The sequence below is a fragment of the Engystomops pustulosus genome, chromosome 8 (genome assembly GCF_040894005.1).
Source record: "Engystomops pustulosus chromosome 8, aEngPut4.maternal, whole genome shotgun sequence".
Taxonomy (NCBI): Eukaryota; Metazoa; Chordata; class Amphibia; order Anura; family Leptodactylidae; genus Engystomops; species Engystomops pustulosus.
Genome location: NC_092418.1, coordinates 30,226,107 through 30,238,503, shown reverse-complemented (window position 1 = coordinate 30,238,503; position 12,397 = coordinate 30,226,107). Strand labels below are relative to the sequence as shown.

The following is a 12,397-nucleotide window of genomic DNA, read 5'->3' as shown; positions in this document are numbered from 1 at the left end:
TTCCCACTCATGAAAGGGTTAATAACACCAATGTCAGTCATCACCTGTCTCCAATTCCCAAAACTGACGACTAAGAAATTTCAGAAAAGAAAGAAAAGCGTCCCATCCTTAATTTAATTTTTGCCTGAAGTGAACATCACTTCTGCGTTGCGAAGGAATTCCGGCAGGTAGCACAACTTGTTTTTTTCATCTGCGGAGTTCTGCCAGATTTCCAAGATGACCTCAGAAGGATCAACAGAAAATCTGCAAATGTCTTTTACAGAATCTGGTTTCAAGACATTTGGCATGGACCCTCCAGGGAGAGGAGGGGGTGTTCTGGAATGAATCATGAAGGGACAGGGCTGTAAATTTCCAGTATTCCAAATATTAGGAAGCCAGAGGTTTGGCCTGATTTAGTAGGTGTCGGAGTTCTTCTATATTAAGAGAATCTAAGATACTAAAGGCTACAAGACCTACAAATACAGTCACCAGGTTATTTGTGTGCGTTCACACATTGTAATTAAAACTGCATCTCAACTGAATCGCTCAGTTTTGACGTGGTTTTAGGTGCAGTTTCATAATTTAACATTGAAGGGGGTTGTCCAGTTTCTGCAAAAATTTATATTGTTTGTGTAATGAGAAGTTCTACAATTTTCCAATATAGTTTCTGTATCAATACTTCACTGTTTTCCAGATCTCTACTTGCTGTAATTTTATAGGAAGCTGCATGGTTTACCTCCTGTCGATAGAAACTGGTCCCTGGTCATGTGATGTCACACAGGTGCACTGCTCATTATATCCCTGGTCACGTGATGTCACACAGGTGCAAGGGTTATTATATCCCTGGTCACGTGGTGTCACACAGGTGCAAGGCTTATTATATCCCTGGTCACGTGATGTCACACAGGTGAACGGCTCATTATATCCCTGGTCACGTGGTGTCACACAGGTGCACGGCTCATTATATCCTTGGTCACGTGATGTCACACAGGTGCAAGGCTTATTATATCACAGACAATAATCAGAGCTGTGTGACATCACATGACCAGGGATATAATGAGGCGTGCACCTGTGTGACATCACATGACCATGAATATAATGAGCCGTGCACCTATGTGACATCACATGGCCAGGGATATAATGAGCCGTGCGCCTGTGTGATTCACATGACCAAAGATATAATGAGCCGTGCACCTGTGTGACATCACCTGACCACGGATACTACAAGGTGTGCACTTGTGTGACATCACATGACCAGGGATATAATGAGCCGTGCACCTGTGTGACATCACATGACCAGGAATATAATGAGCCGTGCACCTGTGTGACATCACATGACCCCGGATATAACGAGGTGTGCAATTGTGTGACATCACATGACCAGGGACTGTTTTTTATCTACTGGAAGTAAACAATGAAGCTTCCTACAAAATGACAGCAAGGCGAGATCTAGAAAACAGTGAGGAATTGATACAGAAAGTTTATAGTTAATTGTATGACTTTCATTACACAAAAATATTAATTATATGCTGAAAGTGGACAACCCCTTTAAGTCTGCTTTTACACCTTGAGTTTACACTGCCTTTACAGTGTGATAACATTGGGTTTTAATTGCGATTAGGCATACTTGAGGTTAATGTGGCGTCAACATGATGTTAACACAACGTTAATATGTTGTAATAAACTGTAAACTCTATTGAATTGCGTTTACCATGCGTAAACCAACACAACAGGTGTACATTGGATTTTGAAAGGAAAACCTGTTCACTTCATGTCTTTCACATATTAAATTAAAAAAAAAATGAACCTGCAAGATGTGAACGCACCCTTCCTATTAAAGGGTCAGCTGCAGGAGAATCTACTTGAAAATCTGGATTACGATTTTTGCGGATTTTCCATACAGATCCGTAGGGGTGGTCCAGGATCAAACATCTTTCTACTACCGTCCATGTAATACCAGGCTATACTATAGCAGCACTGTATCACACAGCGCAGATCACACACATAGGTTGGATGTACTGCAGATTGTTTGCAAATCATCCAATGTATTTATAGCTGCAAAGTGGGAAAATGCAACAAATCTCATTCAAACACTACAGAAAATGTAAATTTCAAGTAAAAATTGAAGAGCTGAGGATTTCTACTGCTGATTTGGCTCTGCACAGCATAACCTGTAACATGTACAGATTCAGTTTCACAGATCTGCTGCACATCAACGTGTCCAGCGAAATAGAGGAGAAGCGTTTGTTACCGCTCTCCACTGCTCTGTAACACACACTTCTGCTTTCTGCTAGTGATGCGTCGTTCATGAAATGGCGTTTTTGATCCGTCTTTAAGCATGCGTCTTCAGTCCGTTTAAAAACGCATCCGTTTTTGACCGTTTTCCCCAATTATCTTATTAGATAAACAGGTTGTAAGGAGCCAAACGATGGTAAACAGTGAAAAACTGAGGTGTTTTCAAAAACGCATGCGTTTTTAAACAGACTGAAAACGCATGCTTAAAAACGGACCAAAAATGCCATGTGTGGCTCTTCTATGTGAACGTCTACGTTTTAACCCCGTCCCCAATTGGTTCACCATGCCCCCTTTAGCCCAATAAAATTGAGTTAAAAGTGGTGTAGAGTGACTAGACTCTCTTGATTATACATTTAATAGGGATCTGGTCAAGGGCAAGCAGAGCCTAATGAGCCTTATTAGCAAGCGGAGCCTAATGAGCCAGCTCACCAAAAAGAGCCGGACTTCCCATCACTACTTTCCGCTGCACAGGACTTCCTGTTTGTCTACTGATGACTGGCTAATAGGCCACCCCAGGGTGACACCCAGGAAGTTGGGGCCTAGGAGCATGGAAAGCAGATTATTTTCTGTGCCACTACCACTACTGAGAAGAAGTAACTGACACTAAATGCTGTACAGTGCAGAACACGTGGAGAGGCCGTGTACTTCATTTCTCTAATGATTTCCTGCTAGGAGGCCGTAAACCTGGCAGTAAGGCAGGACATACACCTTCAATAGCTCCTAGCCAGAAACTTGTTTGGCCAAGAGCTGCTATTATACAATCCCTTCCCCCAATATGCACAGACGCTTGGCTTAGCTGACTGAGCTTAAAGGGAAGATGTCACCAGAAAATGACTTTTTTCAACCAAGTTTTTTATGTTAAATAATACTAGATGTTTATTTTTATACATCTGGTGTTTGCCAGATAACCGACGGGAGGTAGACACAGGATGGATTAGTAAAGGGAGAGTTGATATTTCATGCAGTTAGAGAGTGTGATAGGCTGCCTAAAGAGATGGGTTTTAAGAGCATGTTTGAAACTTTGGAGATTGGGTATTAGTCTGATAGTAAAGGGAAGGGCATTCCAGAGAATTGGTGCAGCTCAGGAGAAGTCCTGGAGACGTGAATAACACTGACCCATCATTATACCACTACAGACAATAAATGACAATAGAGGACAGCTTTTAATGTTTATTTGGTCCTTGTAGACATTCTTTGTAACCTCTCTCCATTATAGTTATTGATCCAACTATACGCTATAAACACACCCTGGTTACTCCAGATCACCAAATGCCAATCCAGCACAATGGGTAAACTCTTAGATTCAGCAATACAACTAAATACTAGATAGAAAAGTGTTTAGATTGTTGCTCAGTAACATTGTCCGTAGCCCGGGGGGTGACAACACTCTACACAAAATCCAGTGATGTTACACAGAATGCAATGCAGGGTGGGTAGCGTTACCAGCATTTCTTGTTCTTCTTACCACCTCAACACATCATGTAATATCCACCACTGCGTAGTACATAGCTTGTAATCTGCTAGTACATAGCTTGTAATCTGCAGGGGGAAATTGCTAAAGATTGGAAGGTTGGTTTCTACGATTTCTTACCATGTGTGGTCCTTGCCAAAAGGGGTTGTCCGTGAAAACAAAACTTTCACTCAAAAAATAGCCCCACACCTGGCACCAACAACCGTCATGGACAGCGGTAGCGCTGCTTTTGGAACATAGAAGCCATATTTACACACAGACATTTATCAGGGGCTTCTATGCCTGAGCACTGGTACGCCATCTCCATGCTAAGTGGGCATGGAGGGGTATGAAGGGAGGGCGCTGTGGGCTGGTCACGTGCTACAATTAACGACCATTGAAGCGGAATGGTCGCTAATTAAACGTGCAAGTCTAGACTAGGTATGAGTTAGTTTAGAAATATACGCTGCACAGCCGCCGGATACATCAGGAGGCCAAAGCCTGTAGAGGGGTCATATACCAGCGCATGATAAATGTCCCCCAATGAGATCAGTCCAGTGATATGAGGCTTGGCACATTGCCCACAAGTAGGTTCGCTCCGAAAAACTTGCTGCATGTGGTTGCAGGATTTACCGGACCGGACCTTGAATCAGTGAACAGACATGAGGTAAAGTGGTCCTGCAAGCGCACGGGGCAAGGGTCCGGTCACACGTGGCGTTTACATTGTTTTTTGAAACGCAATACAACAGCTGAGGAGAGGAGGAGATTCACTTAAACACATTTACCGTTAACATGTGTGTTTGCAAAACACAATGTTAACAGTGTTCAAGCATGTGTTAACATACGCGCTTTGTAACCACAAAGTGATTAGGCAAAGTTCTCCTCAGCTGTTGTATTGCGTTTCAAAACGCAACGTAAACGCCACGTATGAACACAGCCTTAAAGTCTCATCGCCAGCTGTATAAAGGGATGCTACCATTTTGGCAGTTCCATGCCTACTACTGACAGGTTCCCTTTCAAGGAGACTCACCAGCAAAGACTCTCTATAGCAGTGGCCATTTTTGTAGCACAGGTTTACACAGCCTTTATAAAGTATACAGAAACAACGTCATAGACTCATTTTTGTAGTAAGACTGATGAATCATGATGAGATACTAGAGAGAGGAGAAAGGCCGGGAGCCTCCCACGGAGGAGAGCGGAGGACACGTCTTCAGCAGAAAGTGAAGGTGTGTCGAAGGTTGGATGGTGAAAACAATGACTTCCCTGCTGTGACACAACACATGACACCTGAGGAATACAGCGAGAGGCGGCCCGAGCTCCTACATAATGACCTGAGGAGTCAGGAGAAGTCAGGCCCATGGCGGGAGGAGGTCTTCCAGTGACTTCAAGAAACACACCTGTCCTTAACAATAGGTGACCAGTCCCTTCCTAAGAAAAGTCCTCAGCACCACACTGAGGACTTTTCTTAAGAAGGGACAGGTCACCTATTGAGAAGAGTCTGGGTTAACCTGTTAGCAGTGCACTCACACGCATCCTTGGCGCCATTGATGCACGTGCATACTTCATACGTAAAAGCTTCATTGTGTCCCCAGCTTAAAGGAGATGTGCGCAAGACGTCGATGTGAGCACGGACTAATCAATTCTCTCTCTAAATCCCATTGACCATTAGAGAGATCAGGCCGAGAAACTTACTCCATGCGCCTGCCGAATATAGCATACCTGGGATCACTGAACTGAATGGACAGGCTCAATTCAGTGATTCAAGGTTTTAAAATTATGGTAATGAGCCTGAACAACTCCTGGGTGCTGCAGCTTTACAGGCTGTGACACTATATCCCCTCCCTCCTGCTCATGTACAGTATAACAGCCTGTGAATCTGCTCTGGGAACATTCCCAAGAGCATTTCAGGCACATTTAATAGTTGTAAAAATGAATTTTAGAAGGAGGAGGTGATGGATAACAAATATAAGAAAATTACCACAGTCACTGCGCCTGGATCTATGAGTAAGGGCTTATTAAGAAGGGCCATGTTGTATAAAATGCATAAGTGGGATATCCATGTTCAGTCCATATTGTATCCGAATCTATTTTTTTGTACATCTTTAGGTCATCCCTTTTTTTGCGGATGGTTTTCTAATGTCTAATATATTTTTTGCTTAGCAACATTTGAGGAGAAACTTTTTTTGCAGACTTTTATGGACCTCCATTGCCTGCACGTGAGAGAAAAAAAATAGCTGTTTTTTTCTTCTTCTCACAGTCTGCACATTGGTGAAACAAAACAAACATGTGAACAGACCATAGGAATCAATGTGTCACTATCTGCAAACCCTCCCCCCCAAAAAACGGATAGTATACTGATGCCAAAAACGCCCTTCTCTGCGAGCTCTAAGTGTCCCCAGTTTATCATGCTTGATTTTGATTTCCTGTGACGTGAATAACTTCCAGCAATGTTTTTTTTTTCTGAATACAGATTTTTACCCTGTAAAGTGTGCACATATCTTTTCAGTAAAACACCCATTTGACAAATGAAAAAAAATACAGAATTTTTTTTTGAAGGCCACATAAAAGACCCCACATCAGTAAAATACTCCAGTAATTAGAAGTAAAAATAATTTGAGAGTGTAACCACCAAATGTGAGATATGTAAAAGCTGGCGTGGACCCAGCCATAAAATGTAACCCCGTCAGCGCTGGGAAATACCAGGGTATCTTCTCTTATCTCTTGTAGGGGTTTATCTGTAGGTTACATTTTATGACCAGTAATTCTGTGAGAAACAGAGGTCAGAGGGTCCCCCTTCCCCCTTCCACAGATCCTGGATGAACATTCCCAAACGCTTGCCATGGGAGTCAGGAGGAAAAAACATACGTTACAACAGCGGCCATATTGTATAGTTTTATTACACCAACACATATCTTCCTTCATGGCAAAGTTGTGTAACTTATAATAGCATCATCCATCTTTCCCAGAGGCAGACAGATATAAAAACAGGACATTTAAGGGCAGGGCAGTTACTTTTTAGGGAAACTGGGGAAGATTTAACAAGAACAGCTTGTGTTGCTCACAGCAACCAATCACAGCACAGTTAACATACCTCAAGGGCAGAAAATTAGATGAAAGCTACACTGTGATTGGTTACAATTTTAGTCAGTTTTATGTCTCCCCCACTAAGTTATTTGTCATTTTATATCCTTAAAAGGGCTGATAATATTCATAACCTTTCTAAAGGATATCAGATTGGTTGGGGGACAACTTCTAGCCCCTCCACTTACCAGATATTCTCAGCACCTGATAAACCATGTCACTGCAGCTTATGAGTAGGAACTTGCCTGTAGTAACTGGATCTGTCCACTAAACAGACAGCTGCGCTCTCTGTCACATACCAGACACTTGTAAACACAAACTCTGAAGAGTTCCCATGCCCTCATTCCCGCCCTTTTGAGAATGAGTCTATAGGTAATTGCATGTAAACAAGTCGAACGAGTAGCGTCATCCCCGCCTCGAAGAGAATCAAGTCCCTACCATCACTCACAATCAATCATGCGAGGAATGACTTATTAACGTCACTGTAAAGAGATCATTAAAAGAAACCCTATTGTGATTGCTTATTGTCATATGCATTGGGTTTACACTGGCGAAACTCTATTCTTATTCAGCGCCGTGGCAATGAGGAGAGAGGAATTTTTGGCTGACAATTTAGGCAAATATTTCTATAATAACTGCAACAGGGAGATCAGGATGCACAGAACTAAATGTCTCAAACCCAAAAAAGAGACCAAAACACCAAAGCTATGAGGCAGATTTCCATTGCTGTTCTTTTTACCCAAAGCACCAAACTGTAGCCATAATTGTGGTTTGGCCCTGTAGTTTTATGGGGAAGCTGAGACTCCTTGCATCACTATGATTTACAGAGTCTCTTCAGGAGACTGTGGTGAATCCGTGAGACAGGAGATTACATGGTCCGAGATTCACCTACTAACCACAGTAGTGCGACACTGCCCTTAGAGCGGGTGCAGGCGTAACACATTTGTTGCAGAATTTTTGGTTTTCTTCTGTCTGCATTTAAATTTTGCAGGTTTTGTTTAATGGAGGTGAATGTGTATTATTAGACAGGTGGCAGATACCAGGCGTGTAGCAGATTTGGAAATCCACACCGTGCCCTGTCTGTTGCAATGCAATGGGTGACACCTACGCCAAACCCTGTGACATAGTCTACAAGTAAATTGTTTTGGTGATGTCTTAGAGTTAGACTTATAGCGCTGTATTGTAGTTTTGTAAATTCCCATTACATTAGTATTGCACCCAGTATTGCAGTACGAGAAGCTAACTTGTACTTAGACGCCCCAGCACATGCTTTGTGTACTGGTTTAAAGCCAATTGCCTAGTTAGCTTCCCTTTAAGGGGGTTTTACTATTAATTAATAATATCAGATCGGTGGGATCCGCCACTGTAGCTCATCACTTGAATAATAATCCGTAATTCCTGTTGCTGGCCACTACACAAAGAACAGAGTTGTACTTCTGGTTCAATTCTCAGAATCGATTGCAGTGCTATTGGTTCAATCGGACCCTCATTGATCTGATATTGCTATTGACCTGGAGCTTAACAGCTTTCCCTCCCAACTCCCTATACACATAACGCTCTGCCAAGCATGCATGTCTTCTGAGAGGTAGAAGGGAATAAGCCACATAAAACTGGTAATAGCAAAGGAAAGCAAGCGCATGTTGAAATCTAGTCCCAATTTTTCTTTCGCCCAATATTACTTATTGTTGGAGCTTCAGGACCCCACTTACCTGTTACATAGCCGCCTGGTCCTGCTGATATCTGGTTAATTCATAATTATGGGTATGAGCATATTAAGGCCGGCGGCACACGTGGCATTTTGAACCCGTTTGTGGGCCATTTTTTTAAGCATTCTGTTAAAAAACGCATGCGGTTTTGAAAACGAATGCGTTTTTGACCGGTTTTACCAATTATCTTAATTAAAACGGGTCAAAAACGGCCTAACCTATATATATTTATACCAATTTTGACCAGGAACAAGCAGTGTAAGGCCCCTTCCACACTCGCGTTGCATTTCACGTCAGAGTTTGATCAGGATGCGATCAGGGTTTGGTCAGTGAAAAACGCACATTTTGCATCAGAGTGCAATCAGTTTTCAGTCAGAGTTTGATCAGAGTGCAATCAGTTTTCAGTCAGAGTTTGTTCAGTGTCTCAGTTTTTCACGCGCGTTTTCAATGCAATTTCAATGTGTTTTTCACGCACAGAAAATGCGCGGGAAATGGACTCAGGACTGAGCTCTATCTTTTCTATGACAATTGATGCGTGAAAAACGCATTGCACTTGCAAGTGTCTCAGAGTGCGATGCGTTTTTGATGCATCTCCATAGACTTGTATGGTGCGTTTTTCACGCGCGTGACTTGCAAAAGTAGAGCATGTCGAGATTTAAATGCGTGTTAAAAAAAACGCGCGTGTGTGCATGAAAAAAGTCTGAAAAGACCCATTGGTTACAATGGGTCAGAGTGCAATGCAAGTTCTGCGCGTCAAAAGTACGCGCAGAAAACGCGCGTGAAAAACGCAAGTGTGAAAGGGGCCTAAGAAGAGATTCTCCCAACTGGAAGGTCCCTCTAAATCTATCGTGCCCACCTATCCCTACTTAGTGTTGATGCTTGGATTCGGGGTCTCCATTGCCTTGGCTATATTTCCATTACTTACAGAGGACACAGTGCAATCTATTCAGAGCGCTGTATGCAATTACTATAATCCCTACATATTTTCACGGATTTACAGGTTAAAGGGCAGGAAAAACACTTTGAAAACTTGTTTACCATTAAGCTTAAAAATAGGCGGCAAATACATCAAAAACGTGAGGAATTTAAAGGGGATTTACTAAGAAAAAGACTCCCCCCACACTCCCCAAAGGAGAGGAGATAAGTTTCCAATCACTTGTGCTTTCACCTATAAAACCCCCATAAATCAGGAGAACGGTGGTCCTGGGTTGTTAAATCTGGTCAATGTATACTCTGCAGATGTCAGCATACACCCCAGAACACCTACCTCACAAGACCAGACAATAAAAGCTAATAGAAGTTTTTTTTTTATGGTACTGTAGTTTACCTGCAAAAACTGTGCAGACATGATCAATCAACTGAAGATTGCATGGATCTATAGTCAAACCTCCGGTCTGCTTGGTGGTTGCCACATATATACGTAATCTGTGACACAGCGAGGTGTAGCAGAACATATGGCAATAAAGATCCACATTACTGTATTATCTTCATTCAGGGTGAATCATGGAAACAGTGAAACAAAGTTTCAGCTGTGAGCAAAACCAGATCTGAATGAATTTTAACTCAGTAGCCTCTGTTCCTCCTCATTCGCACTGTGACTAGTATAGTGGACGGGCATCACACTGCTACATCAAACATAGGAAGCTATTGTAGTGTCTAGGGGATGTCTTCTAAGTCCTGGAGTATCCCTTTAAGAGTGCAATGCTTCCTGTGACGTCTGATTGCATAGATGAAGGTAATGAGTATATGAATAGACCTCAATGATCTACGGTGTATAGAGACAACATTGTATCCAGTAATAATCCTGATGATGACAGATTGTGTATACGTTGTATCTACAGCCATGACGCATAGAGACATCTCTGACGTCCTCCAACCAACAGACCCCAAGACACCCGGTCACCAGCTGAATGGGTGCTGGGTGACGGACCAATCTAATATCTTAGGATGGATTATTAGTATTTTAATTTCAGAAATAGATGACATTGATCTCTTATAGGATGCACTGACCCCTTTAAGAGACAGTGCCTTCCTGTACTCCAATCTCCCATTTGTGTACAAACATCAGCCACCATCTTCTGATGCTCACTGGTGCCACCTACTGGTACTTCCCATTATACACCCATGGAGATCACATCCCACATGACTTGTTATGTAAACATTCCCCCCATTGCCAGTATATGATCTGCACCCTATAGCACTATATGGCGGTATATACGTACACACACACTGTCTGCATTACGTAATACTCATCTCACAGTGGAACTACAAACACCAGCATGCCTCTACTAAACAGAACTACAACCCCCAGCTGGCACTGCTGGAACATAGGACTATGACAACTATATACCTATATAGATGCTGTGTAGAACAACAAGTACCAGCATGACCTAGTCACAGGACAACACAATACAATCATCCAAACTCCCAAAACTTCTGGAATATTCGATCATATAAGTGGAAGAACCAGTTTCATAGTTTGTGTAGTACAGGAACACCAGTCCCACATGTAGGACTACAAGCACCAGCACACCCAGAACACATAATAATGAGGGAATGTGATACTACATGTCTAGGAACCAGTGGAACTACAAGTAACAGCATGACATAAACACAGGACAACACACCCCATCCTCCAAGATAGAATCTGGTATAAAAACTCCCCCAAACTTCAAGAATTATTCTGCTTTTTTTTATCTGAGTTTATGTAGAACTATAGGGATGGAAACTAGGAGAACTACAAGCACCAGCATGCCCAGACTCTAGAATGCTGAGTGGAACTACAAGCACCAGCATGCCAAGGCTATATAATAATGAGGGGCACTACAAGCACCAGCATGGCCAGATTACATAATAATGAATGGAACTACAAGCACCAGCATGCCAAAGCTATATAATAATGAGGGGCACCACAAGCACCAGCATGCCCGACTACATAATAACGAGTGGCACTACAAGCACCAGCATGTCCAGACTACATAATAACGAGTGGAACTACAAGCACCAGCATGCCCAGACTACATAATAATGAGGGGCACTACAAGCACCAGCATGCCCAGACTCTAGAATGCTGAGTGGAACTACAAGCACCAGCATGCCAAGGCTATATAATAATGAGGGGCACTACAAGCACCAGCATGGCCAGATTACATAATAATGAATGGAACTACAAGCACCAGCATGCCAAAGCTATATAATAATGAGGGGCACTACAAGCACCAGCATGCCCAGACTACATAATAATGAGGGGCACTACAAGCACCAGCATGCCCAGACTACATAATAATGAGGGGCACTACAAGCACCAGCATGCCCAGACTACATAATAATGAGGGGCACTACAAGCACCAGCATGCCCAGACTACAGAGAACAATGAGGGAATATGACACTACATGTCTAAGTAGAAGTGAATTACAGGTAACAGCATTTCCCGACTACATATCCAGAGACATAATAAGAAATGTGTAGAACTATAAGCACCATCATGTCCCGACTGCACAGAATAATCACCATTCCCTTGGTCAGCACCTGGAAGTACAGCGAGAGTGGTAATAGAAGGACTACAAGTCCCAGTATCTCCCGACGACACACGAAATCCTCTCCCGAGTGGACTACTACTCCCAGCAGGAGGAGCACACCTCCGGCAGCGGCTCACCTTGTACGTGGTCTCGGTGATCCTGGCCACGGCCTCCGGGTCCCGGGACATGGCTGCGGCTGTGCTCGGTGTGTGTCCCGCACCTGCCGCTCCGGGCGCCGCTCTCTCTCCTGTCAGTGACAGAACTTGTGGCACCGGCGGCGGCGGCTGCGGGAGCAGGAAGGTGGGGCCGCTGAGGTCAGTGGGAGCCGGGGAGGGACGCACCTGCGTGCAGGGAAGGGAGGAGCAGG

General features: G+C 43.3%; 1 protein-coding gene across 2 annotated transcripts in view; it reads right to left on the bottom strand.

Annotated features, from left to right (window-relative positions):
- The window catches only part of BAIAP2L1 (BAR/IMD domain containing adaptor protein 2 like 1), a 59,951-nt gene extending 47,566 nt beyond the window's left edge, over window positions 1–12,385 (bottom strand). The window contains exon 1 of one of the 2 annotated variants that reach the window (XM_072120487.1): window positions 12,168–12,385. In XM_072120487.1, coding sequence (XP_071976588.1) covers window positions 12,168–12,218 — 51 coding nt within the window. In that variant the 5' untranslated portion in view covers window positions 12,219–12,385. The remainder of the gene's footprint in view (window positions 1–12,167) is intronic. The other variant, XM_072120486.1, reaches the window with a different exon arrangement.
- Between the last annotated feature and the right edge of the window lie 12 nt (window positions 12,386–12,397).